At 50.9% G+C, this 26416-nt stretch overlaps 10 protein-coding genes across 10 annotated transcripts; 6 read left to right on the top strand and 4 right to left on the bottom strand.

The window, feature by feature from the left end:
• Positions 1 to 671: 671 nt before the first annotated feature.
• N7515_008873 (Zn(II)2Cys6 transcription factor domain-containing protein) lies at positions 672 to 2134 on the top strand (the record flags this gene model as incomplete). The annotated part of the gene is made up of 2 exons (XM_056669617.1): positions 672 to 1167; positions 1230 to 2134. 2 exons carry the CDS (start codon positions 672 to 674, stop codon positions 2132 to 2134), a joined length of 1401 nt encoding a protein of 466 aa, XP_056519447.1.
• Positions 2135 to 3282: 1148 nt separating this feature from the next.
• N7515_008872 (YbhB/YbcL family Raf kinase inhibitor-like protein) lies at positions 3283 to 3918 on the bottom strand (the record flags this gene model as incomplete). The annotated part of the gene is made up of 1 exon (XM_056669616.1): positions 3283 to 3918. The coding sequence occupies one exon, from the start codon at positions 3916 to 3918 to the stop codon at positions 3283 to 3285; it is 636 nt and encodes a 211-aa protein (XP_056519446.1).
• Positions 3919 to 4739: 821 nt separating this feature from the next.
• N7515_008871 (uncharacterized protein) lies at positions 4740 to 6711 on the top strand (the record flags this gene model as incomplete). Its single annotated transcript, XM_056669615.1, has 3 exons — positions 4740 to 4908; positions 4977 to 5216; positions 5297 to 6711. 3 exons carry the CDS (start codon positions 4740 to 4742, stop codon positions 6709 to 6711), a joined length of 1824 nt encoding a protein of 607 aa, XP_056519445.1.
• A 2221-nt stretch (positions 6712 to 8932) lies between these two features.
• Positions 8933 to 10623, top strand: N7515_008870 (uncharacterized protein; the record flags this gene model as incomplete). The annotated part of the gene is made up of 2 exons (XM_056669614.1): positions 8933 to 9284; positions 9338 to 10623. 2 exons carry the CDS (start codon positions 8933 to 8935, stop codon positions 10621 to 10623), a joined length of 1638 nt encoding a protein of 545 aa, XP_056519444.1.
• An 838-nt stretch (positions 10624 to 11461) lies between these two features.
• N7515_008869 (putative integral membrane protein) lies at positions 11462 to 12853 on the bottom strand (the record flags this gene model as incomplete). The annotated part of the gene is made up of 5 exons (XM_056669613.1): positions 11462 to 11847; positions 11921 to 11985; positions 12052 to 12443; positions 12497 to 12607; positions 12671 to 12853. The coding sequence occupies 5 exons, from the start codon at positions 12851 to 12853 to the stop codon at positions 11462 to 11464; spliced, it is 1137 nt and encodes a 378-aa protein (XP_056519443.1).
• A 1256-nt stretch (positions 12854 to 14109) lies between these two features.
• On the bottom strand, positions 14110 to 18724 carry N7515_008868 (bifunctional urea carboxylase/allophanate hydrolase; the record flags this gene model as incomplete). The annotated part of the gene is made up of 16 exons (XM_056669612.1): positions 14110 to 14360; positions 14426 to 14829; positions 14887 to 15316; positions 15378 to 15534; positions 15584 to 15917; positions 15977 to 16129; positions 16195 to 16446; positions 16500 to 16533; positions 16584 to 16805; positions 16874 to 16892; positions 16947 to 17242; positions 17299 to 17727; positions 17786 to 18077; positions 18137 to 18410; positions 18477 to 18596; positions 18654 to 18724. 16 exons carry the CDS (start codon positions 18722 to 18724, stop codon positions 14110 to 14112), a joined length of 3738 nt encoding a protein of 1245 aa, XP_056519442.1.
• Positions 18725 to 19045: 321 nt separating this feature from the next.
• Positions 19046 to 21739, top strand: N7515_008867 (Zn(II)2Cys6 transcription factor domain-containing protein; the record flags this gene model as incomplete). The annotated part of the gene is made up of 6 exons (XM_056669611.1): positions 19046 to 19087; positions 19162 to 19926; positions 19975 to 20455; positions 20536 to 20766; positions 20824 to 21122; positions 21200 to 21739. The coding sequence occupies 6 exons, from the start codon at positions 19046 to 19048 to the stop codon at positions 21737 to 21739; spliced, it is 2358 nt and encodes a 785-aa protein (XP_056519441.1).
• Positions 21740 to 22194: 455 nt separating this feature from the next.
• N7515_008866 (uncharacterized protein) lies at positions 22195 to 23155 on the top strand (the record flags this gene model as incomplete). Its single annotated transcript, XM_056669610.1, has 3 exons — positions 22195 to 22328; positions 22462 to 22881; positions 22945 to 23155. 3 exons carry the CDS (start codon positions 22195 to 22197, stop codon positions 23153 to 23155), a joined length of 765 nt encoding a protein of 254 aa, XP_056519440.1.
• Positions 23156 to 24163: 1008 nt separating this feature from the next.
• Positions 24164 to 24964, top strand: N7515_008865 (SDR family oxidoreductase; the record flags this gene model as incomplete). Its single annotated transcript, XM_056669609.1, has 1 exon — positions 24164 to 24964. One exon carries the CDS (start codon positions 24164 to 24166, stop codon positions 24962 to 24964), a length of 801 nt encoding a protein of 266 aa, XP_056519439.1.
• Positions 24965 to 25188: 224 nt separating this feature from the next.
• N7515_008864 (uncharacterized protein) lies at positions 25189 to 26127 on the bottom strand (the record flags this gene model as incomplete). The annotated part of the gene is made up of 4 exons (XM_056669608.1): positions 25189 to 25557; positions 25613 to 25777; positions 25833 to 25969; positions 26019 to 26127. The coding sequence occupies 4 exons, from the start codon at positions 26125 to 26127 to the stop codon at positions 25189 to 25191; spliced, it is 780 nt and encodes a 259-aa protein (XP_056519438.1).
• Between the last annotated feature and the right edge of the window lie 289 nt (positions 26128 to 26416).

The raw sequence follows: 26416 nt of genomic DNA, 5'->3' as shown, positions 1-26416 counted from the left end.
ATACCCTTGTGAGAGAGATAGTCTTCGGTCAATGGGCAAATACTATCGTCCATATTCGTCTGTCTGATTGGATGAGTACCTTGCCTCAATATTCATTTCTTGTTTTCCTGAGACCAGACTAGCCGAACTAGGGTGCTGCTCAAATAGGCAAATAATGCCTGATTCTTTTCTTCACAGAACGGATTTCAAGTCGTCAAAATCCGGCCGCACGGAAATGCGAATACCGTACTTTGAGACCAGATACATGGTATGATGAAATGCACGAGTAAAAGTATTCGCTCGGAGGTGGTCGAGTAGAATTGTGGACCGTCAACTGGCGAGTGTGGCAGAGGGTACAAGTGTGATACACGCACGCGGGTCTCAGGGAGGGTGTGACAAACCAACTTGTAATTGATAAAGTTCAAGATCCTGGATGTAACTCTTTGTCCTTTCGGAAGTTGCTGCGTAGAAAGTCCATAAAGTGGTAAATTGGTTGGCATCCTCCAGTGGATGCGAGATTGCAATCAGACGTGGTTCGGTTGTTGGACAGCGAGGTTATTCATATGGGGCTGATAGTGGAGGGTGGATGAGCATATATCATTGAACATAAATACCTCGACGCAGTCCGGGGCAAGAAAACATCAATCGACGGTGCAAAAACAAGCTCCTCTTTTCATTTCCATGATTCACATATGTCTGAGAGCACTAGCAAGAGGGCTCCCCGGTCAAACGATCAGCTTCAGCCCAACCAGAAGATGCGCACCACCTGTAACGCCTGCCAACAAGCAAAGATAAGGTGCAGCCACAGTCACCCATGCGAACGATGCGAGAGCCACGGGTACCAATGTATTTACTCGATCTCACAACCGTTAGGGCGGCCGGCCAAGAAAAAGACAGCTCGGCTGGCGTCGAGCGTACAAACACGCAAGCGGGAAGGGGAAGCAGTTGATCGTTGGGCACGACGGAACGCTAGAAGGGGCGCCACAAGGCCAAGTCCACCAGCGAGAGAGCAGCGGGTGCGCAAGGTTTGGGATCGGATGCCGAGTCCGAGTACAACATTTATCGGCGCGGATCCTATTGGGAGAGAAGTGTTGCACAGAAGTGACTCGGGCACCGGTACTCGAATCTTACCGGTGGATGAAAACTCGCAGTGGCCGAGTATCGAAGATTTAATCTCGGATATTCCAGGTGGGCAGATAATCAATCCACAGAGCGCGAGGAAGGTGATGAATAACCATTGAAACCCACAGAGGACCACATTTCTGGTGACGGTAACAACAACCAAGAGCCAGTCAGCAAGTATGAGTCCAAGACATGTGTCGATTCAAGCTCCCTTGATATCGACCCCCACTGGTCGTTCGAGCAAATGGACGGATGCGAATGTACCGGGTGTTCCACTCTTCCAGAGCCCAGCTCTAACCATTCCACGCAGTGTCTTGCTCCCCAGGTCGGTTTGATGGTTGACGAGACTCACACTGGCGACAGGCGTCCTTTCCACGCGGCTGTGCCAGGTACCCAAGGCACATCATTGTTCCGGGGTGGTGCCATCTACCCTTATAGCCTATCGCCAGATGCAATGCAGATCTCGGGAACAGTGCAGGACCCTGCCAGAATAATGGATCTGCCCTCCACTGAAATCTGGCAGGAGGTTCTGGAAGCTGATCTCTTTCACTTTCTTCGGCCCGAAAATACTGATTTGTATGAACTGCCAGGGCAATCCTCCGCTATCCATTGCAATTGCTATTCTCAGGCTTTCAGCGAAGCCCTTCGTTGTGAGGAGTCAAAGGACCCCCACGAGATATTGATTCACCTGGAAAGGGTGCAGCAACGGGGATTGGTCACCCTTCAATGTCCATCGTGCTATGGAGCAAATGCCAGGGCTGACATCCTGACCTTGTTAATCATGGGAATCGAGAAGGCAGCACGCGCGTTGAAGAGTAGGACCACAATGGCGATTACCTCGGTGCAAGGGGGAATCTATGCCGTCTGGGGAGCAGAAGGCCTTAGCCAGTTGCGACGTTGTCTTTCTCATCTGTCAATCATCGTCCGCTTTATATACCACGACCTCGAGCGTGCGACACCCTCAACGTGGCGCTTGGTCATGGCCGATGAGACAGATAGGCGGCTGCAGTCGATCATTCGGCTCTTTGAGTGATCGCGGATCAGTTTGTTGTGTAAATAAGCGATCTGCAATAGGACGTACGATTGTGGACATTCCTGTATGCTCTTAAATCTCAGCGGCCCCATTCGTGAGTTGATAGGTATCGACCAGAAACATGGAAAGGTGATAATAGTTCCAGGAAAAGTTTATCACCAGGACTAGTTGCCCATGGCGGAGGCATTAGATCTGTGTTGTAGGTTCTGGTTTCTGAATTGCGCTGATCAGCTGTGTCCCTGTGATAAAAGTTAGACGGCGTTGCGTTTGTTACCATAATGACAAAACGTTGCGCCCACTAAGAGATGAGAGGAAGAATACTTCCATTGGCGAACAACCGATAATTTGCCGGGCAATCATAATTGCGGGGCATTTGTCCAGGAATTGAGACAATGCTAGTTAGGACTTAGGATGTATGGACCCGTTTTGTTGCACTGGACAAGGATGTTATGTCAGTTTCCTAGCAGAGAACGCTAGAGGAAATAGGCCTATGAATACAGACCATTTTCGGACTTTTCTGGGCCAAAAGGTCCTGGAATAGCACGGAGGATGTAAAGCCCTCTTTCAAATGCTGGGTTCTGTTACTAGGGGATATTCAATAAATCCTGCTTGCATATCAGGAGACCATCACAAGTAAATTGCCAGTAAAGGGAGAAAAACAGGAGAGTGTTGTAGGTGGTGTGAGAGGTAAGTCTATAACTGCAGAGGGAAAGTCTCCGGTCACATAAACATGGCACGGCAATGGCGATGATTTGATGTCAAGTCCCACGTGCAGTTTGCTCTTAGGCGAACATTTGATGCGCAGGGCGACAGGCGACAGGAACACCAAGCAATCAGCTCCGAGGTAAGACAGATTTCCAACAAGCCCGAGGTCGTCGGTGATTACTAGAGGCAGTACCAGACATCAGCTAGACACATGGACAACAAGGTAGTAATTCATCTATAAGAATATCTATTGTTGTCAATTCGGCACAGTGACCAGGGGGAGACTCACACAATGAAACCGCAAGCAACCCTGGCGAGACTGGAGGAAAAGAATACATATCCGCTGCCAAGTTTCCGGGCACCATATTCCAAACCCGCCATCCCGCACCGTCACTTCCCGCCCACTCCGCATTCGTGTGACAAGATTGTGAGCCCATGGCTAATCAGAGAGGCCAGGGCTTTTCGAAGACCCCAGTCCACTGCCCCCAGCCGACGACCTTGCCCGCCATAGCACGTTTGATATCGTTCTTGGTTGCCTTCTCGGGGGCCGTGAATTTCAGCGACTCATTGAGCGCTACAATGGTGAAGACATAACGATGCTTGCCGTGACCGAGGGGCGCCCCAGCACCTACATACGGCACCCCGAGCAGGTTGGGAACGAACCGCCATCCAGAAACAGTCAGGCGAGAACTCTTGGCGTGTTCGTCGGGCTGGACATCACTGGACTGGATTCTCGTGATGGAGGCAGGAATAGCCCAGATGAGGCCGTGGTGAAAAACGAGGAACGGGATCGGTGGATCAAGGTCTTCACAGAGAAGTACGTACTCTATGACTTGCTCGTGACAGTCTGGAACCGTCCAGTGCAGCTCGGGAAGACGGCCCCTTCCATCGTCGGCGTTGCAAGTACAATAAATCGGTAACTTGGAGCCAGAGGGGCCGATATCAGGGGCCTCAAGAGTCATGTTTGGCTCAGGAAGGCCCTTCAAGGCGGGGCAATGGAGGACCTGGCGCGAATCATGACCGCGAATCGGGTACAGAATCCTGCCTATGATGAATTCGAGATAATCCAGTATCGCCATGGCTGGTAGGTATATATAGCCGGGGCTGTTGGGTTTAGAAGGTGGGAGAATGTGAGCAATCGCAAGAAATTTCGAAATGTCTACGTCGGACGTCAGTCAGGTGCCGCCCGATTAGGAAGCTACCCTGAACCGGCCCGGAATCGGCAGGCGCGACTGAGCCTTGCCAGAGTCATTTTACCCACGCGAAGTTACATGGATGTACATGTACATGTACACATGCTGGAGCATTTCCATGTATCATCTAGTTAAACGACACACCAGCATAACCATTGAACTCCCCGGTGTCTGCCTTGGAAGAAGATGGGAATCTCATCTTCAGCCAGCGAGGCAAAGGTATCCTTCCCCAACGGTACTCAGCACAATTTCCGTAGTTTGCTGGCTCAATTGCCCGCGTTTAAATCAAGCACAATTCCAGAATAGCCCTCGAACAAATCACGAGGTTTCGGCATCAACTGGTGAACTCGGTGCCAACTGGTCAACTTGGCGTCAACTGGCCATTTCTCCTTCTGTATTCGGCCAATCTCACCGGCACATTCACCCCATGACAATTCTGCCCGCTCTGACGCTCACACAGAGAATATTGATTCTGCGCAGCCTCAACCGCGGTAGTCTGGGCCAAAATAGGTGTGAGGTGAAAGCGATGGGCACTGAAGATCGTGAGAGAAAACATATTTCCCAAGGAGGCAAAGATTATCTATCGATGACATCATCCGCAATGTTGCCGACTCCCGTGCCCTTTCCGCCCGCATCCGGCATCCGTCGGTGTGCCTGGATACCTTCAATTTCTCACGTGGGGGAGTTTTGGAATAACACCTCCCCCCATGCTATCCTCGGTACGTGCCGCCTTCCAGGCCCCGTCACCTGCTGAAAGCGTGCAGCAGCGCCCACCGCGATATCCCAATGAAGATACCACTCCCACCAGCCGTCGCGAGATCCTTGGCTGGTACTCGTATGGCATTGCGGCTGAAGTGTTCGCGGTTTGTGGCGTAGGTTCGTGAAAGCATGACCCCACAAGAAAACAAACCCCAAGAAATACAACTTACTTATCATACTTCCAGGATCATTCCTACCACTCACCTTAGAACAATTGGCCCGAGAGCGTGGCACCTTGCAGACGAGTCGTCTTCCCTGTGTCGGTTCATCGGCGGGAAATAGCACAAGTGATGAAAATGGCCAGTGTGTGGTCCCGGTCTTCGGCCTTGAGATCAACACAGCGAGCTTCGCCATGTATACTTTTTCATTGGCGGTTCTTATCCAGGCGTTGACGCTGATATCTTTCAGCGCCTTGGCGGATTATGGTATGGTTGCATGAAGCTGCCCTGGCACTACGGCGCAAAAATGGGATATGGATTAACAGGTCTGTCCATTGGATTTACAGAGAATAACCGCAAGACATTACTCATGGTATTCGGGTTTACCGGTGCGCTCGCCAGCATGCTGTTTGTCTTCATCGCACCACCAATTTTCATCATCGGTTCGATACTGGTCGTCGTCGGTGTCACTTGTCTTGGTTCATCTTTTGTCATTCTGAACTCTTATCTGCCCGTCCTGGTCGCGAACGACTCATCCCTCCAAGATGGGAAGTCCAACGATGATACAGAGATGTCCACCATGAATCAGGAGGGAGATACCGCCGAGTGGAACGCGTGGGAGAATGAGAATGACGACACTGATAGCTTGGATGGACTTCGGCCGTCAGGGCAGTTTCAGGCCTCTCCTGAAGATGGAAAGGGGTCCAAGCCCCCTTCCTCGTCGTCGCCTGAGCTGCAGTTGTCTACCAAAATCTCATCCAGGGGCATTGGTCTTGGATATTGCGCGGCAGTCTTTGTGCAAATCATCAGCATCATCATGCTCATCACTCTATCCAAGACTGCGCTTGCGAAAGTATCAGGTACCCTTCCCATGCGTTTCGTATTGCTCCTGGTCGGTATCTGGTGGGGCGCATTCACGCTTGTCACTCGCAACTTGCTCAAGACACGCCCAGGGCCTCCTCTAAATACAGGCTCCGGCAATGGAACCGGACGATGGAGGGCTTGGTTGCGACTCGTCGGCTTTGCCTGGAAATCTCTATGGAAAACCGTCAAAGTAGTCATGAAGCTGCGCGAGGTTCTCATCTTCCTTGTCGCATGGTTTTTGTTGTCAGACGCGATGGCCACAGTTTCTGGGACAGCGATTCTGTTCGCGCGCACAGAACTCAAACTGAGCACTCCACTGGTTGGGCTACTCTCAATCACCGCAACAGTGTCTGGGATGATGGGCGCGTTTTTCTGGCCTCACGTGTCTCGCCACTTCGGCCTACAGTCCAATCAGACCATCATTCTGTGCATTGTGCTATTTGAACTGATTCCACTTTATGGTTTGCTGGCTTATATCCCGTTTATCAAGAACTGGGGTGTGTTCGGGTTACAGCAGCCGTGGGAGATCTTCCCACTGGCTATTGTTCATGGGGTGGTGTCGGGCGGACTTGCGTCGTACTGCCGGTCATTCTTCGGCCTCTTGATTCCGCCTGGCAGTGAAGCTGCATTCTATGCTCTCTACGCTGCTACCGATAAGGGAAGCTCGTTCATCGGGCCGGCTATTGTGGGCGTGCTTGTCGACGCTACTGGCCAGGTCCGGAGTGGCTTTTTCTTTATCGCAATTCTTATCGTTCTACCCATTCCACTGGTGTGGATGGTAAATGCAGACAAAGGTCGTCGGGAAGGCTTAGCTATGGCTGAGACCTTGAGCAAGTCACATGGTGACTCCGCGGAAGATACCCAGGAGGCCGAAGGGCTTCTGGCGCGCGACCAGTAGCACGACAAACAGGATAGAGCTGGGAGACGAAATGTATTTATGACAGGTCACGAATATAAAGTAACTATCACTCCCACAGGCCACGGGCTCTTGGAGAAAGCATACCATTTCGAAATCATGCCCTTCTTTACTCTGATTAGGCCATTTCCTGTTGTTAGGTACTGTGTGCACAGTACAGAGCAACTACTGTGCAAGAGACAATCGCAGATGATGACGCTCTTGAAGATGACCTGGAAACTGATGAGGCCGTTGGGGCTAGTCAGATGCATCATTCGATCCGGACAGGCCAGTTGATCTATGGACGTAGGTACGGACGTGAAATATAGTCTACTTCCTAGGCGCATGGTCTCTTACCGACTTCGTCCAAGGCTGTGGTCGGGGCGCTAGAACCGCGGGTTCTAAGGGCTGGGTGGACGTCTCTAAAGACTCGATGCCACAGCGAATGAAGCACTGCGCAAGATGGCGCCAGGCTTTTAGCTTAGCCCTACAGACTGGCCTAGAGAGGTTTGGGTGCGTAGGCCTAGCGGACCTTTGAGCGTTCGAGAGCTAATAGTTAGCAGTCCCGCTTGAGACGTCGAAGAGGAGCTCCACCCTGAGTCCAAGGCCTATCATTTTACAAATAAATACTCTGAAAGGGAGCACGACTATTGGGTAAACCAGCAGTAGGTAGCTCAGGGCTGGAGGTAGGACCCGTACGGCATTCTGCTCAATGTTCGTCGTTGAAAATGTTTTCGAGTAGGTGAGCTTAATGAGGAACTGACAGGAGGTTTATCAGCACCTTCCTTTCATCGGCCGTCGCTGGCCGAAACATCTTCCTAGACCCCCAGCGCGGTCGGTTCCTCATTAAGCTCACCTACTCGAAAACATTTTCAACGACGAACATCGAGCAGAAACCAGCAGTAGTCGTGCTCCTTTTCAGAGTGTTTCTTTGTGAAATGCTAGGTATTGGACTCAGGGCGGAGCTCCTCTTCAGCATCTCAAGCGGCACTGCTATTAGCTCTCGAGCGCTCAAAGGTCGGCTAGGCCTACGCACCCAACCTCTCTGGGCTAGCGTGTAGTGCTAAAAGCCTGGCGCCATCTTGCGCAGGGGTTCATTCGCTATGGCATCGAGTTTCTAGAGACGTCTCCCGAGGGTGTATCGGTAAGGAGAGACCCATTTGGATCTAGGTGCGGAGGAGAAAAACGAGTTCGGATTGGCTAGATCAGGAGAAAACTCGGAGGGTCGGAATGAAGAGATTTATGAATCTCAACGAACCTGGCGCGACGCAGGACGCCTAAAGGAGGGGATTCGAGGCGTATGGTTAGAAAGAGGCCTCGGAACGACGGAGACGGGCGTCATAACTTGAGAGGAGGAGATCTACGGTGGAACTGTAGAGTGCTCTGGATAATATCGTATCTAGCTAGGGAGAGATGTGTACTCCGTACATGAGTCTAGCTGATGTGTGCAGGAGCAAGCGAGGTCACGTGACCTCAACACTGTTTGCACTGTATGTTCAATATTTTTAGTCGCGCGGGCCACGGGGCTCCCGTAGGACGGGAGGGACGCCAAATCCCACCGCTTGGCACTCCTACCACTCCACATGGTAGATGGTGGGAGTCCCATGGGATGATGGGAGTTGGCGAGATCTAGATAGGATCAGGTGACCTGCCTTCCTGTCAACTCCCGAGGTATGTATTCCAAGCTTAGCATAGTACTTAGTCAATCCGAGCTATGTTCAATCTACTAGCGCGTTGTCCTTTTGGGCACGGAGTTGTTCTCCAGGCTTTTGACAATTTCCTTTAGCTACACCCAATCAAAACCATCTCTCCGCATCCCCTGTCCCTTTCCCCAGTTCCCCGGACAGTGACAAGATTGGCGGCCGAATTCCTCCCGGGGATACACCAATGGAGATCCCCACTGCTGATAGGTGCGAAATTGAGGCCACTACAATCTGACATTCCGGAGTTGGTCTAGATGCTGGAATAAGCACAGTGAACAACCGGGATCTTTCTCTATTTGGTCTGTCACGCAGTACGTTTAGCCTGGATTCCGAATGAGCTTGATCATTCGATGGGCAGATGCCCTTGGGATTTCCTTTGTTTCCCCACATGCCCGTTAGAAGCTAATGCAAACCCATCATTGCGCGTGTATATAGACGACGGCTGGCCCCCGGGTTCAGGGTCTAACAAGATTCCGTAGAACAGCCTCATTTCGACTGTCATCTGTAAACCCTCGACCACCATGGCAACTGCTGTTGACACTGCATTTGCGCTGGAGAAGACTGCCGCCAACCATGTCGAGGATACCTTGGGCCATGGCGCTATCATCGAGGCCAAGCAGGCTACCGACGATGAGCATGCGCAGACGCTGATGCAGGCGCTGCGTGAGAACCGCAAGGCTGTGATGTGGTCTGTTCTGATTTCCATGGGAATTATCATGGAAGGATACGATACCATCCTGATGGGAAATTTTTTCGCCTATCCCCAGTTTCAGATGAAGTATGGGCAATACTATGGTGACGATATCAAATGGCAGGTCTCTGCGCCGTGGCAGACTGGTCTGAGCATGGCAAGCACGGTTGGCTGTATTTTCGGTCAGTTGATCCTATCTGTCACGTTTCCAGGACAAGTACTCACCCTATCATAGGCGGCATCTTGAACGGATACTTTGCGTCCAAGTACGGCTACCGGGGAGTGATGATCGTCGCGCTTGGCTTCTTGACGGGCTTCATCTTCATTACATTCTTCGCCAACTCTGCCGCTGTCCTCCTGGTAGGCCAGATCTTCTGCGGACTCTCGTGGGGAGTCTTTGCTACAATCGGACCGGCATACGCATCCGAAGTATGTCCGACCAATCTGCGTGGTTATCTGACAATCTATGTCAACATGTGCTGGGCGATCGGCCAACTGATCGCCTCCGGTGTTCTCTACGGACTGGTCGGCCGACCGGACCAATGGGGCTACCGCATTCCCTTCGCGCTGCAATGGATATGGCCTGTGCCATTGATGGTCATCGGGTGGCTTGCACCAGAGAGTCCATGGTGGCTCGTCCGTAAGGACAGACTCGAAGACGCGAAGCGCAGTATCCGCCGATTGGGCGGTAGCAAGACCGAAGAGCAGATCAACGGACAGCTTGCAATGATGGTCCACACGATCAAGATCGAGACCGAGATTGAAGCCGGCACCACCTATTGGGACTGCTTCAAGGGTGTTGACCTGCGCCGCACAGAGATATGCTGCCTGGCTTTTGTCGGACAGATCCTGTCTGGTAGTACATTTGCCTACTCACCTACCTACTTCTTCACACAAGCCGGGATGGACGTCAACCGCTCCTTCCAACTCGGCGTTGGCTGCACCGGAGTTGCCTTCGTCGGCACATGCCTATCCTGGTGGTTGATTACCGGATTTGGCAGGCGCACGTTGTACGTCTGGGGCCAGGGGATTCTATGCACGACTTTGTTCTTAATCGGCATTCTGAATGCGGCATCTGCCTCGAAAGGCGCGATGTGGGCGCAAGCCGGCCTGTGCTTCTTCTGGCTGTTCATATATTCACTCACGATCGGCCCAATCACATATGCTGTTGTATCTGAGATGTCATCGATTCGCCTGCGCCCGTTGACGGTCTGCCTGGCACGAACATCGTACCAAATCATCAACGTGGTCTCGCAGGTGTTGGAGCCGTACTTTATGAACCCGACTGCTTGGAACGCATCTGGAAAAACTGGGTTCTTCTGGGGTGCGACGGCTCTGGTTGCGTTCATCTGGGCGTTCTTCCGTCTGCCGGAACCCAGAGGAAGGACATACGCGGAGCTGGATATTCTCTTTGCCACCAAGGTTCCTGCGCGGAAGTTCTCATCAACTGTCGTGGATGCCTATGCTGTCAGGGCGACCTCGTCGCAGGAGGGTCTCGTTCGAGAGACGACAGAGAAATGAAACAATAATTGGAATGTCAGAGTCGTGATTAGGTATCACCTACCCGCGTCCACTACATATAATGCCATCGATGAATAAATTTCGCTTCTTTGCATACCTGCAAGGAATGCAACATGAACTACCTAGCCGCATACGCAAGTGGAGCTTAGTCTAGGTAGCGGGCAGTGATAGCTTGAACTACCTAGAACCAAAGAAATTCGTATGATCGGCAGCGAACATCATCAGCTAGCCGATTATGCTATGGAACGCCTGAACAGTGCTCAGGTGCTAGCGCGAGATCTATGTAGTAACGAAGAAGACCCGAAAATGGGGCAAATAGTCGCAGCGAAACCATTAGTATTCTTCAGGCTGTCCCTATGGTTGGCCTGTGCCTTCAATTATCGACCCACAATATGTCTATTTTGACTTCCTGTGTTGTAGGTTGATGGCCATCGGATATTCGGTACTGTTCAGACACCCAGAACTGGCGGTATGGGCAAACATCCTCCCCTAACTCGGGAGTACGAGGGATACGATGAACAGCTTGAGCATGACTCGTAATTTCTCGCGTGTGTCGACTGTCGACTTCACTTGAAACTCGACGATTTCGCAGAGATCGCCCCCGCTAGGGTGAATCATCAGGATCGTCCTGTCGATCGTTCCTGGTGGTATGTCATGGGTGACCGCACGGGTTACCCCTGCATGACAGTCCCCAACCCCAAGAATTCTAATAGTCTTGATGAAGCAAAACGACAAAGGATCCAGTCCTTTCCATGGATTGAAAGAAGTGACATCTCAACATTGTTAATCGTAAATAGTTATACATCAAAAGAATCATAGAAGGGGCCCCAGGCCGAGGTCATTCATCGCGCACGGACACGCGAAAAGACCTCTCCACCTTCCATCTAGTAGGGGCATTAGAACTGAGTTCAGTATTTGGATTAAGATCTTCACTGGAACTGCCGGACTTCTGTTGAGCACCCATGATCGTCGTGGTCGTGCCGTGATTGTCCGAGCTGCGTCTGCCCGTCCAAAGCTGGCTCGCGTCATCCACTGATATTGGCTTTGAGCGACGGAAGGCAGCAGGATGATTTGAGAGATTATAAGAACCTTGTGTAGGGCTGGGTTCCCCAGAGGAGCCGTGGCGGAGGTAGCGGTAAAGGGGTCGGAGAGTGGTCAGGCAACCAGCTGTTATTCCGATGCCTGCTTCGACATTGGACCAGATAGCGATTTGGTAGGTGTTGACTGTAGGTCGTTAGTAGTGACATTGGGGCATGGACTCGAGGCGCTCGAAGTCGAGGGTGAAGAAGACTCATACATAAAAATTCCTCGTCATTATAGTGATGGATGAATGGAATGCGAATAATGACTGCGGCACTCGCACTGCAGAATGTCAGTATTTGCCACAATGTACTCCGTAGTTGGGAGGAGATGCTAGGAAGCACGAACACGCAACCGATACCCAAGATGCCGACGATCGCAGCCTTAGTGCGGCGGTTCATCCGCAAGTTCCAGATCAATGCCACTGGAAGCAATCCAATCGTCAAATCCGTAAGAGCTGCGCCGACACTATACATGTATGCGATGCCAGTGAGGAGATCCTGATCGAGGCACGAGCCATGCGCCCCTGCCCGGCGCTGATTCCAGAAGAAGTTGACGGGGGAGCATTGGAACGTGGTGAAAAAGAAGAATATAAGGCCGACAACAGTGGCAAGTGTTATGGCGCCGTAGAGGATGTATGCATGAATGCGATCGACGGTGATGCGGAGGAGAGCGATCATGATGGAGATCTTAGCGACGACGCAGGTCAACACGTAGAACAGTTGGCCTAACCACCAGCACTACAGAAACGAGGTGAGCTTTGCGTTCGAGACATTGGAGCGATGGCTCGTACCAGCATTGCGTTGTGGAAGTTGTCCGGGTGTTGGGAAAAATAGCTCAGAGGTCTCCCCAGGCCGAATCTGGCGCCCACAAGTCCACAGACTGCGAAGACTGTGTTTAAAGCCTGCCGTCGGGATTTATCAGTTACTGTAGCTGTATGCGCATGTGATATTTCAAGATGGCTCACCATCGCCAGAACCATGATCCTATCGTCCCACCCCCAGACACGAACAATGTGAGTGCGAACAAAGCATCGCAAAATCACGGCCACCAGCGAGAGACCGAAAAAGACAGCGGTAACGATTAAAATGGCGAGGTTCCGACTGTTATCCTGGCGAAGACTCTCGGGAGCCTCGGGTTTGACTTCCATGATGAATGAGGGACATGGGTCCCCTCCACACTGATAGAAAGCAGGGGCCAAAAGGGATCAAACAGAAAATACGGAGAACCCTGTTGGTTTTAACTGAAGATCCAACCCCAGAATTGGCCTGAGCACTCTAGGGGATAAAGTTTCCGACGTCTCCGACACCAAGCGTGTATCGGACATCGGACATTGCAGAAGGAAGTATCCCCGCAGACCACGGGACATGAGTTAGTTAGTGAATAATTAGTTCCTTGGTGGGGACATATTGGATCGAGTCTAATTATCGAAGATCGGCCGGCGGACTAAAGGGTGTCCTACCCATATTTTAAGAATTGGAGTATCTTCTAGATCAGGCGCCGGGTTCTCTTGAATTCCAGACGTTTGTTGCATTCATTGGACGTCGACATCATTGGGGGGAATAGAGTTCGATGTTACGGCGATCCACCCAAGTTTCCCCCTCCTTGGCTTTCTTCTTCAGGTCTCTGGTCTCGGCCGGTCTGCAACAGCTGGATCTAAGTGGGCGGTGGTTTCAGCCGAACGGGATAGGAGCCACATCGGGGCTTGTCTCATTGGAAAAGGTTAAATTTATAGGATTTGATTGGAGATCGAACAGCCATGTCATCTCGGCGCCCGGCAACGTGGATGAAAAGAGTGGCGCTTTCCATGGATCGGGAGCAGCCACTTTGTGGGCGAACTGAACTATACTGTGTTCTTCCAACTTCTCTGTAGGATTCCAAGGCCATTAGACTTTTTGACAGTTGACCTTGTTTCTGTCATATGCCAATGATAAGTTGATAACTGACAGTGAAGCCGAGGCACGACGCACGGTGCACCTTATCTCCTACGATCCATAAAAAGGTAGGGCAATTTATTATTTCGATTTATTATTTCATGAAGTTAATGCTGGACGTCTTCTAGACCGCTGGGATTTCAGTAACACTCAATTGCACGGTTGCACCTTCCCTATCGATCATCATCGTGTTAGTTATGCGGCAAGACCCGGCTTAGTATGCACTAGCATCCCGCGATCGCCCCGCCGCGCCAACTGGCGCCCCCACGAACCCCCCTCCCTGCCCGCCGGGCCAGTTACGATGATAAGATCTACAAGCGATGTATCCGCCACGATGAGTATAGACAGTATAGTTATACAGTACGTTCTGACAATTTATCCTTCAATTTCCGGACATCTCAAGCCAATAAAGCACTTCCAAGGCTGGCAGCGTCACCAACATCACACACCTATGTTGTTATGCATACTCGCCTTAAATATTCCTTAGGAATGCCAGTGTATCTCCGGCGCGAATTGTATCGCCCGGCTGGACGAGCACTTTCTCAACCTTGAGCTTGAGATCGGCCGCATCCTTCTTGTCTCCATTATAAGAGACCGCGACTTCCATTTTCATTGCCTCAAGAATGACAACAACTTGCGTAGAGGAAACGTTATCCCCGTCTGCAACATTAACCTTCCAAACGTTTGCATCGAGAGGAGCGTACAGTGTCAAGATATCAGGATCTGTTGATACCCGGTCAATAACTATGCTGACATGAGCAATGTGAGTTGTGACCCATTGGACTCACCTTGTCGCAGTAGTGAAATCTCATTGTCAGGAACCTTGTTCTGGGCCTTCTCGGCCATCCACCTGTCCATGGATTCCTTCTCCAATGCCAACATTTTTGCCTGTGCGGTGGCCTGACCAGACTTAAATGCTGCTACTTCGTCTGTTGTCTGCTCCAGGAGACGGTTGTGGGCGGCCATATCGAAAGTGACGTCTTCGTACTGGAATTCATAACTACCGGATCGGAAACGAGCCATATCACGTTCAAGCTCGTCCTTCTGTACTCGGTAAAAAGTGATCTGGTCGAAGTCGCGGAAGAGGCCCGGCTCATCCGGCGAGAAGCCCGGTTTGACTCCCAACTGGTCGAAACAGGGAATGGTTTGGCCCGTCATCTGATATCCTCCAGGGGCGTCGACGGGGTAGATGCTGTGGAAAGGAAGCGGGTCAATATCTACTTTCAACGTCGGTAGGACAAAGACTCACTTCATGCATGATCCACCCCAGCTGACGCTTCCTTCTGGAGTGTACACACGGCTAGGATTCTGCTTGGGGCAATTCAAGCGATAGCGGGGATCAATCGGGAGACAGATGGTATCGCAACAGACGAATCCGACACAGATAGCCATGAACTCAACTGAAAGGAATATCTCGATCAATTCATCACGCGTAATTCCGTTTATCTTGGCCACGAAGTCCATGTTACTTGGTAAAAACGGAGCGTATGGCCTTTGTGTCTCCATATATCGTTTAATAGCTTCCTCTTGAGCCGGGCTCTCGAAGCAGATGGGCAGACGGAACTTTCGGCTTGGAACCTTTGAGTTTCTGGGATCGCTAATGTTCTCTTGAAGCGATACCATAATGTTGACAAGGCTGCGTTGAGAGAGCTTTGAACCATCATAGTGTATTTGGAGCGCTGGTGTTGACCAATCATTAGGTCAAGTGAAAAATGACGAACATGGCGCAGGGACACTCACAATTGCAGCAGCCAATGGTCTTGTAGACACTTCGATTCAAAGCTTCGTCTGACTTTCGAGCCTTGTTGAAGGCCTTCTCCAACGCTGTCACACGGCAACGGTGGTTGAGATTGAATACCCCGTCACCGAATTCAACCAACAAGAACTCATCCCCGCCCTGTGATGGTCAGAAATTGACATAGTTTTCCCTTCGAACCATCTCTTACCTGTCTGAATATCATATCGATCTCGGATTCTTTCAGTTCGGTGCGATGAACCAATGACTTTCCCCAGCTGCCAGAGATAGTCGACTGTGGCAAGGAAGTTGGAATTGGCTCGATGGTATCCGCACTGCACTGGCCAGCTACAAGTGCCGACAGGTTTTCCAAAAACATCTCTAATTGAGCACTCATCTTGAGGGCGTCTTCCAAAGATACTCTGTGGTATTGTAATGTGTCGCCAGACTTGAGTTGGCCCATACGCCAAAGGCTGCCTTTCACAATTGTGGTGGAGGAAATGAAACCGCCCAGATCAGGGGCATCCACGGGGAAGATGACAGGACTGGAAGTGTTAGCCATAGAAGAACGGCGGTTTGTAAGACATGCACGACTGGAACTTACCTGTCTCCTGTCCAATTCAATGCTCCATTCGGATAGCCATATTCAATGACGTTACTAGGGTGCTGGCCACCCTCACCTCCATCTTCCCTTGCCCATCTTGGAGTAGGTCCAATCAGACGGATTCCACCTCTTGTGGCACTGTGCGAGACATTCCTGAATCAAACTGTTAGCAAGGCCTCGCAGCACCACCTCCCATCTTTGCCATTGGCCTGACGTACCACTTTGTGTCATAGATCATGTCAATATCTTCGGATACAATGTAGCCCTCATCGTACGGTCCAACCATGGCATAGATGTCCCAATGAGTGGAGTAGTCGGGGCGCAAGTGAGCAGGCAATGAGATCTCGCGCTCCGTCTCGACTGCATCGAGCGTCGCAATAGCCAACATATCTCCTGGAGCAAGGGCTCTTCCTTGATACCCACCAATCCCGAGTAGAGGAGTGGTTGACTTTGACCCAAAATATGGGGCGCTGCAGAGATAATTAGTTCTGAAGTCAAGACGTATAGTCTAAGTATAGCTTACATGGCCGGAAATCCTCCCTGGACAGCAAGGTAGGCTATGAGAAGATTAGCGACGTAGCCCGCGGGAACATGGGGAGTATCCTACCTCGACAGCCTCCAGGCCCACTCAACTTTTCAATAGACAACGTTTGGCCGGCTTTGATATAGAGTCGAGTCCACATTGGGACGTCAGTACCGTCAAGTTTCATGTCCATCGGAGCACCGCAGACAGATACGCATGCAGGAGCCAAGAAACGTAGTTCTGGTCCCTTTAATGTGAACTCTAGTCCTTCCGTACCAGAAGGATTCCCAACTAGAATGTTGGCAGCTATAGGCAAGAGGTATCGTCAGCACTATGTCCCTGTCATCAAGTAAGGAAGCGGCGAGTTCGTATACCTCTGAATGCCAAAGGATCCTGGGATCTAGATGTAAGCGCGTGAATTGTTTCAAAGCTGAGAAGTGAGCTTACCATTGGTCCTGCTTGGGGAATTCCTCGCCCCGCTGTTGGGCGCCCTGGATAATCTTGAATTGTTGTGTACACCCCAGGTGAAATGACATCAATTGCAGTAGGGCTGAACACAAAGTCATTCAAAAAGTTGGTCAAGGTATTCCCCGTCTTGAATCTACTGGACTGAACAATAGAGTGCAAGAACTCCAGATTTGTCGGTGGTCCACAAATGGTTGAGTGTGAGAGCACCTCGGCCAATTTCTCAATGGCCCCGGTGCGGTTGGTATCATGCACCATCACCTTTGCGATCATGGGGTCTAGTATGAAGGAATCAGAGTTTGTCTCGAAAGAACATTGTTCATGAAATACTGACCGTAATATGTGGAAATTCGGGTTCCGCGAGCGACCCATGTGTCAATCCGAGTGCCCTCCAGCTCCTTCCATTCAACATGTTGGAGCAACCCAGGAGATGGAGCGTAGTTTCGTGCAGGATTCTCTGCATACACTCGAACTTCGATTGCACAACCTACAGGCTTTTCGGGCTGCAAGGAGTGCAGATAGCCCTTGTCCAGACCTCCATGACCGCACAACTCCCGATCGGCTTGTTGAAGCATGAGCTCCACCAAGTCCAGTCCGTAGCAGAGTTCAGTAATACCGTGCTCAACCTGAAGACGAGTGTTCATTTCAAGGAAGAAGAAATCTCCTGTGGCGTCGTCGACCAGATATTCCACGGTACCTGCAGAGCCGTAGCGTATGGACTTGGTCAAATTGACAGCCGCAGAGGTTAGTCTCTCACGAAGCCCTAAGAGCTGTAAGTCAGTGTGACACATGACCTTTTGTATTGGATATGGGCCACATACCCGGGTGCCTTTCCACGAAAGGGCTGGGACACTCTTCAACAACCTTTTGATGACGGCGTTGAATTGAGCACTCCCGTTCTCCAACATGAATCGCATCTCCCAGCCCGTTACCAAATACCTGGACCTCAATGTGGTGACTCTCAGGGTAGTATCGCTCCATGAACACGCCTGCGTTCTTGAACAACGTTTCTCCTCGGGAGCGGACTTGCGTCAGAGACTCTCGGACATCTCCGGCTGAATTGCATATCATCAAGCCCATACCACCACCTCCACCTGTGGCTTTCAGCATGACCTGTAATTGATTATTATTAGCAGGCTTTCCAGTAGAAGGCAACCGCACAGAAGGAGTACCGGATATCCTAAATTATTCGCAGCGTCCACCGCCTCTTCCTGTGTACCGAGCAGTCCCTGCGTCCCGGGGACAATTGGAACACCGGCTGCCACAGCGATCTCTCTAGCCCGATGCTTGAGTCCGAAGTCTGCAATGGCTTCGGCTTTGGGCCCAACAAACACCATACCGGCCTTGGCGACGGCTTCTGCAAATTCCACATTTTCCGACAAGAACCCATAGCCCGGAATGATGGCGTCAACCTGCTTGGAACGGGAGATTTTTATGATTGAGTCTCTAGTAAGCGATACATTTGTCAGTTTCATAGCCAAAAAAACGGTCGGGCAATGACTGGGGACAAACCCGTCGATGTATGCGGTAGAATCGTCTCCTGGTAGTAGGATAGCCTCATCGGCCGCCAAAACATGTTTTGAGGTTGCGTCAGCGGTAGTATAGACTGAAATTGTACGGATACCGAGCGCTCTATTGCGGAGTATGGAGTTAGATGGTATGCTTTTTGGCAATGAACTCGTTTCTTACTTGGCTGTTTTGATGATGCGAACGGCGATCTCGCCGCGATTCGCGATTAGTAAAGTCTTCAATTTCTCCATTACGGCAGTATTGATGGCATGCAGAACTCTGGGGAATCTCCAATAGATATTTATACCATCTTTAGAAGGATCCCTCTGAACCAAAGCTCGTCGATCTTCCCACAGATAAGCTTATCGCCGATTCTCCGACATTGTCCCAAGGTTCAACACCCCGGGATTCCAAGCTTCCAAGTTGGGGCGGGGTATGGCGCATCCGATTGGCTGGAAATAGCCGGATACTTCGGTCATTCTGCTCATAAGAAGCTTGGATACGCCCGGCTCAGCGGCTCGGATCTTTTTGGGGTATCTGTATCTACCTTCCCCTCCTTCCCCCCGCCCATCATGTCGACTCGTCATGCGAGGGAACACAGACGAGTGTACCAGGTACGTAGGTCTTGGCCCCTCAGTTCCCGAGGATTCGCAATCTGCCGATGTGTAGATCTGTCTGACCCTATTAGGCATGTGAACCTTGTCGGGAGAAGAAAGTACGCTGCGAGTTGGGATCGACGGATAATCCGAATAAGCCACCCTGTGCGCGATGCCGCAGAGAGAGCAAACAATGTTTCTTTGCTGCGTCGAGGATCAGGAAGAATGGTGCTACAAAGCGAAAAGCGCAATCACCTTTAGTTGAAGAACTCAACCGGCCTCAACCTGCGATCTATCTTCCTGGCTCAACATACTTGCCCCGCAGTACTCTAAACCATGCTGTACAAGAAGCAGAGCGCCAAACGCCGACAGAAGATGGACGTGCTGCAGCGGCTTTGCTCGAGGGACACCCTCGCACCTATCATGATGCATTGACTCTTCTATCAGAGACTTGCGAGCACATGGACAACCGCACTGGCTTGGCTGATAGAGCACCCCTGGTGAATCACCCCCCAAACGGCAGATTGAACCCCGCCAACTCACCTCTTGGCGCCCATGCCGATACCAACACCACCGACAAGGGTACCAATGCGGCACTGCGCGCTTGGTCGAAGCTACGCTTTGTTCGTGGTGGACTATTCACAGCAGAAGAAGCGCTAGACATGGTGGATTATTTTTACAATTCCCTGTCAGCCTTTTCGCCTGTAGTGCCAGAATGCTTTCGCGATCATTCCCAGCACGCGACGCTGATCGAGCAAGAGCCTATATTGACAATCACCATTTTGATGATTGGGTCACGTTACAGAAAGTGGACTGGACCGGCTGCAGTCGCACGATCCTATATCGTTCATGACCGGGTCTGGAGATGCCTGCAGAGAATGATTTCATGATTGGTTTGGTCAGAGGACTTCTTCGTTGGCGAAATCCCTTCGCTCAGAGATCCCTTCATTGGTTCTGCTAGGGCGCCACAGCCGCCATATGCGGGGGATGCGTCCCATGGATTTCGCACGTTAGGAACATGCGAGGCATTGTTGCTGCTCCTGGACTGGCACCCTCGTGATCTCCACTTCCCACCCCCTGACGAGGATAGTTCATCGATCGTGGTCTCTGAGCCAAAAAGACCGCGGAAGACCCCTTCTGTTACTGGATATGACGGGCCCGGGTCTGGACACGACTGGCTCGCTCGATCGGATCGCTTGTGCCACTCCATGCTTTCCACTGTCTTAATGTTGGCAACCGAAATGGGTATTTTCTGTGAGAACTATATATTCCGACAAGACGATCGTGTTAGGCACGACTCTTCGGCGCTTGCTCGTGACCAGGAGAGGTGTCATCGGATTCGTTGCCTGATGTGGGTTTATTCGACACTGCAACCGGGCCAACCAGGTATACACACCCTCAGTAGAAAGGTCACACGCTGTCTCCAGAGTAGATTCAAGGCTAATACCGGGCCCGTATTATTATAGGACGCAAAGTTCCAATACCATTCCCTCCCACAGTGAGCGCCAGCATTAAAATTGACGACACAACGGAATGCTGGATGCGCGTCGCAATCATCACGAAGAATGCAAACGAGCTTCTCTTCGTGTCGCCAACATTTACTGGTGAGATTATTCGCAATGGACAGTACCTTCCAATTGTTCGAGGCCTTGAGCCAAAGGTCAATAACTCTATCGCTCAGTTTGATCGCGCCAAACGTCAGTACCTACGAACCCCACGGCTATATGGACCAAACTTAATTCAACTAGGTATAGTGGCGAAGCAAACCAGATATATCTTGACTATCGAGTACGAATATGCCAAACTCTGCATTTTCAGCGTCACATTGCAAGCTGTAATCAATCGGCATCACCGCGATGGTACAAGTGGGCGGTTAGATGGCTGTTGCAGAGGTGCATCAACAGAAGAGCAGAGGCATCTTAGGGGGACGGTCGAGGCCTCTCAGAGTATTCTAAGAACAGTTCTCGATGACATACACCCAGATGGAGGTTTTACTTATATGCCTGTTCGATCATACTCTAGACTTCTGGGTGCAACATTAATTCTCCTGAAGGTAAGTCACGATTCTCCGTCATCCCCTGGGTTGTCTTCATTCATATTTGCTTCGTGGATTCTAAGACTCAAAATCAGTGCTGTGCTGCCGGAATAAGCGAGATCGACATTCCCATGGCCTTCGACCTCGTCCAGCGAGTGGCTGTTGGCCTTCGCAGCTCTGTAATCGATGATATACATCTGGGAACTCGTTGGGGCGATCTTCTCGAAAATCTCACTCGCCGATTGCAGTCGCGCCTAGGCCATCCAAACACGCCAAAGGGTTCTGGCGCGGGACGTCCATCGGGAGCAACTCCATCAAATACTTACGGAGAGACCTCTCAGGCATTTCCAGAAACAGAGCCATCGACAATCAGTTTGTCCACCCAAGATCAGCAGGCTAGTGTCTATCCCGAACACAGCGATATCTTAGATGTCGACCGACCGAGTTCCGGTGATGCAAGGCGCGACACCCAATTCGACACCTTGTCAATGTGGTGGGACAATGCGTTCTCCCAGGTGAATCTTAATTATATGCCTTGGTATCCGACTTTAGGGCTCATGGATGGAATTGATCCCGCATGCCCGAATGATGCTGGGACTGTGTTTGAAAGCGGCGGACCAACCCATGGAGCATGAAATCTAATATTGAGGAGAGATCGCCACCTATGCGGAGTAGATAGGTAAGAATTGAAGTTTGTTCTCCTTCCAACTGTGGGGTCGTGGGGTAATGACGCAAATGATCAACCTAAACCTTTCAGTGTGCTCGGATAACGCAGGAAGCAAACCCATTCCGAGCCGGTTCAGCTCCGGAAGTTAAGCCTATCAACATTATAACCGCTAGCCAGGGTATGTGGTTTCTGTAAGAGCTGTAAGTAAATAAGAGAATGCAAACAGCCGAGTGGCTGTTCAACTTTTACCCGCTTCCAATGTTTGGAGATTCGCTCTACTCCGTATATATCTTCCAACTTAACCCTTTGCCACCTCCGAACAAGTTCTGTTTTCCATTGACCTCTGCGCCGAAAACACGATCACATTGTCGCAACTCGCAATATCATCTATACTAAACTGAACGACGATTTCCATTCACAATAATGGGGCCTATTAAGCATAAAGCCCTGATCAACGTTGATCTAGGGGAGGGGTTCGGCAACTGGACAATCATTTCGGATGAAGACTTGCTTCCATTCATTGACCATGCCAATATTGCTTGTGGATTTCATGCCTCGTACGTTTTATTTGTTTCTCTGTCTCATCTGCTAGATCCAGACCGCGATGGTAATTTGTCGCCTATCCAAGATCGATCACATTCAAGGGCATTGCTTCCTGGTGTTTGACTGACATATACTCCCTTCTGGCAGTGACCCCCTCATCATGATGGACACCGTTCGCAGCTGCAAGAAACACGGCGTCAAAATTGGAGCACACCCCGGACTGCCAGACCTCCAGGGCTTTGGCAGACGAGAGATGAAACTCTCGCCGGAGGAGCTTACCGCAATCACGATTTACCAAGTTGGAGCCCTCAAGGGGTTCTTAGACCGCGAGGGAGTCCCACTTCACCATGTCAAGCCCCATGGGTCACTTTATGGTATGTGCTGCAGAGACTACGACATTGCGAAGGCTGTCTTTAGTGGCGTACCCAAAGGCGTCAAGGTGTTCGGGCTCCCGGGTACTTGTATGGAGCAAGCTGCCAGAGACTTGGGACTCGAGTTCGTTGCAGAATTGTATGCGGATGTCAAGTACAATGCGGATGCTTCTCTTCTCATCGAGCGCAAGAAGAAGTAAGGCTATATTCTCGTCTCCTCGTCTGCTCCAGTGCGCTAACTCGTCTTTTACTTTTACAGGGCTTGGGATCTTGATGAGGTCCGACAACGCGTAACCCAACAGATGGAAACGTGCACTGCGCGTGCGACCGATGGATCCACATGTGACTTGCCTGTCAAGGATTATCCTATCTCGATCTGTTGTCATTCCGACGTTCCCGGGTGCTTGGAATTAGTGAAAGCAACAAGAGGTGTTGTTAACACCTTCAACAAGGCTTACTTCCCCGAGTAGATAGGTAAAAATACCGTCATGGATTGGATTTCCTCGCTGCAGCACTATCATACCTACAAACATGGGATTTTGTACACAGATTCGCTCTTCCATCCTGAACATAATGTTAATTTAGGTCTTTTTTTCCACGCAGTCAGACCACGGCCACGGCCCACTGCCAACTGGCCAGCTGGTACTACTGTAGGAACCTTCGCAATGGAGCTCCATGGTGTTTTCCCTGTGCTTCCCTGTATTACTATTCATCCACTGTGATGACCTGACTGGACGACCCAATGTTCCTTATATTGTATCGAATGTTGCATATTGAACGCTATGATCCCTGACTCCTGAGCAACCCTATCCTCTTGGAAGTACAAGAAGTGCAAAGTAATCAAACAGAGCAAACCTCACAAACCATGCAAAGAGTCCCATACACTCAATTGAATTTCTTGGCACAAAGCGGGGTACAGTGAGATGCTCTGGCAGAACGAGCTCTAGATCATTTCCAAGGTTCAGAAAGTGCATGTCGCTTTAAACCTTCACTCAACAAGCGATTGATAATGATTATCAAACACTGCATCAATGCAGCTCAAGTTTGAAGCTAACCTACACATCTACACCGCATAGTTAGTTATCGTACGGAGTAAGTGGTAATTTGGTAGACCAGTCTCACCCACTCCATAAGTGATGATGTCACTACTCCTGCGTCCCGACTCCACTAAGAGTGTCATGATTGAAGTCATTCGATATTACTGCAGACTGGGTTCTGCCAAGCTGGGTGGATTAGCCCATACAGAACCTGATGAGAGGGGAGGGTCTCTGCTTATGCCCTGCTTATCACTTCTCTGATGTCAGTGCAGACTGCGGGCAACCATGAAGTCATTGGAAAGGGGAGGGACGGGTCGAAGGTATTTAAGTCAGCTCCGTTGCCACTCTCTAAAATCATTATACAATATCCTCCCCTTGTTCATTCACAACTAAAACAAAACATTCTCTCCTTCTCTCTCAAACCTCTTACACTACATCATCATGCCTATCCCCGTCCCCAAAGCCAACCGTCTTCTCGACCTCCTCAGCCTTAAGGGCAAGGTCGTCGTTGTCACCGGTGCCTCCGGTCCCCGCGGCATGGGAATTGAAGCCGCCCGCGGCTGCGCCGAGATGGGCGCCGACCTTGCCATCACATACGCCTCCCGACCCGAGGGCGGCGAGAAGAACGCCAAAGAGCTCTCCGAAGAATACGGAGTGAAAGTCAAGGCCTACAAGTGCGACGTGGGCAACTGGGAAAGCGTGGATAAACTCGTGAAGGACGTGATCAAGGAATTCGGCAAGATTGACGCCTTCATCGCCAACGCCGGCCGCACCGCCGACAGCGGTATCTTGGACGGCTCTGTCAAGGACTGGGAAGAAGTCATTCAGACCGATTTGACCGGCACTTTCCACTGTGCTAAGGCAGTGGGCGCACACTTCAAGGAGCGCGGCACCGGAAGCTTCGTCCTCACCGCATCCATGTCCGGACACATTGCCAACTTCCCTCAAGAACAGACCTCTTACAACGTCGCCAAGGCGGGCACCATCCACATGGCCAAGTCGCTGGCGAATGAGTGGCGCGATTTCGCTCGTGTCAACAGTATCTCGCCTGGTTACATTGACACCGGATTGTCTGATTTCGTCGCCAAGGAGACTCAAGATCTTTGGAACTCCATGATCCCTATGGGTCGCAATGGTGATGCGAAGGAATTGAAGGGTGCTTATGTCTACCTGGTCAGCGATGCCAGCACCTACACGACGGGCACCGATTTGCTCATTGACGGTGGTTACTGTGTGCGGTAAATTAATGATTCAAAATAACACGAAGCTGCATGATTACCCTACGAGAAATTGATTCAATTCAAACATCCATTGAGTTCATACTATGTAGCCATTGAGTTTGTTGATGTAGCATCCGGTTTCAAGTATGACCTCATAGATACGAAGCTCCTCGAGCTCCGTACTTGGTCTGGGAAAAAGTGGACCCTCACCCGAAAACAAACACACCTCCGTACTCACATCCCACCTCACAGAGGCCCAGCAATAGCAGCTGTAATCGGGGCCTCTTCAACAAATATGCCGGACCAGAACCAATCTTCCGGAGCTGCATCCAGGCCCCCATTATCCAGTCGCAATTCACCAACATGCCAATCGGCCGAGTTGGTGGAAGGCGATGCACCGACGGCCGCAACTACCTGGGTGAGATCATCCGACCCACTAGACGCCCAGAGCCCGACCGTCCGCGCATCGAAATCAATATCGTACGCGAAGTTGTACCATTGGCCTGCTTCCAGATCAGTTTCCCATTGCGGGATTCCGCCAACGCACCAGCGCAGCGTGTTGTCATCCCCAGTGGCGCCGCTAGCGGTACCATATTTGAGTTCGGTGAAATGACTCTGCAAAAATTCCATTAGTCCTGGGCACCAATATAGACACGGGGAAGACCAGTACCTCGAAGAAAGCAATCTGATGCTCGAAGCCCGGGTTAGGCGCATTCGTCTCTTCCGTCTTCAACGAGAAATGGTAGAACAAATGACCACTCCCCAGATCCGCCGTCGTCTGCGGAATAATCTCAGATCGTTCCATCGTCTGTCCTTCCCAGAAGGAGGTGCCATCCTGTGCTGTTATCAGCGTTTGTTTATGCTTACCTACGACGTGATCTGTGACTTACGATCGTGATCCGGATACCCTGGGCATCACTGGTATCAGCCGGGTTCTTGTAATCAGGCGAGAGCTCTAGGTAATCCTCTGTGGAGCCGGAACCGTGAATATACCACTGCCAGGCACCGACCTGGTTCGACCATGACCCTTTATCAGTGTCAGTAGTGAGCAACGGCATGTCGGAGGCCGTACTTACATTCGTCGAAGTCAGCGACGGATGCAGATTCATCGAAGAGGCCACTCCAGAGAATCTCACCCGCGTCTGCCAGCAGAGGAAGGGAGATAAACCATGCAAGAGACCGCATTTTGTTCTAGATATCACGATTCGAAGTTGGACTGGGCACCTTGGGGGATGGAAGAAATTAGGGCGCAATTAATATACCCACAGGTCCTGCTTTAAAAGGCCAGATCTAACACGGAGGGATGCAAATCCCAGGGTCGCCTGGCGTGCCGAATCTGCAACTCGCAATGCTCAATGTGAACATCTTCAAATCTTGGCATTTACAATCGTCACGCTAGAGTCCTGTCACTTCCGCCACCAAAAGAGTAATCAGATGTCGCCTTCGTGATGACCTTCATTGTACTGGACACCAA

This window comes from Penicillium bovifimosum (assembly GCF_028826915.1).
Source record: "Penicillium bovifimosum strain IBT 22155 chromosome Unknown utg000006l_segment0_segment0, whole genome shotgun sequence".
Taxonomy (NCBI): domain Eukaryota; kingdom Fungi; phylum Ascomycota; class Eurotiomycetes; order Eurotiales; family Aspergillaceae; genus Penicillium; species Penicillium bovifimosum.
The sequence above is the reverse complement of the archived record's forward strand: the minus strand, read 5'-3'. Positions and strand labels throughout refer to the sequence as shown.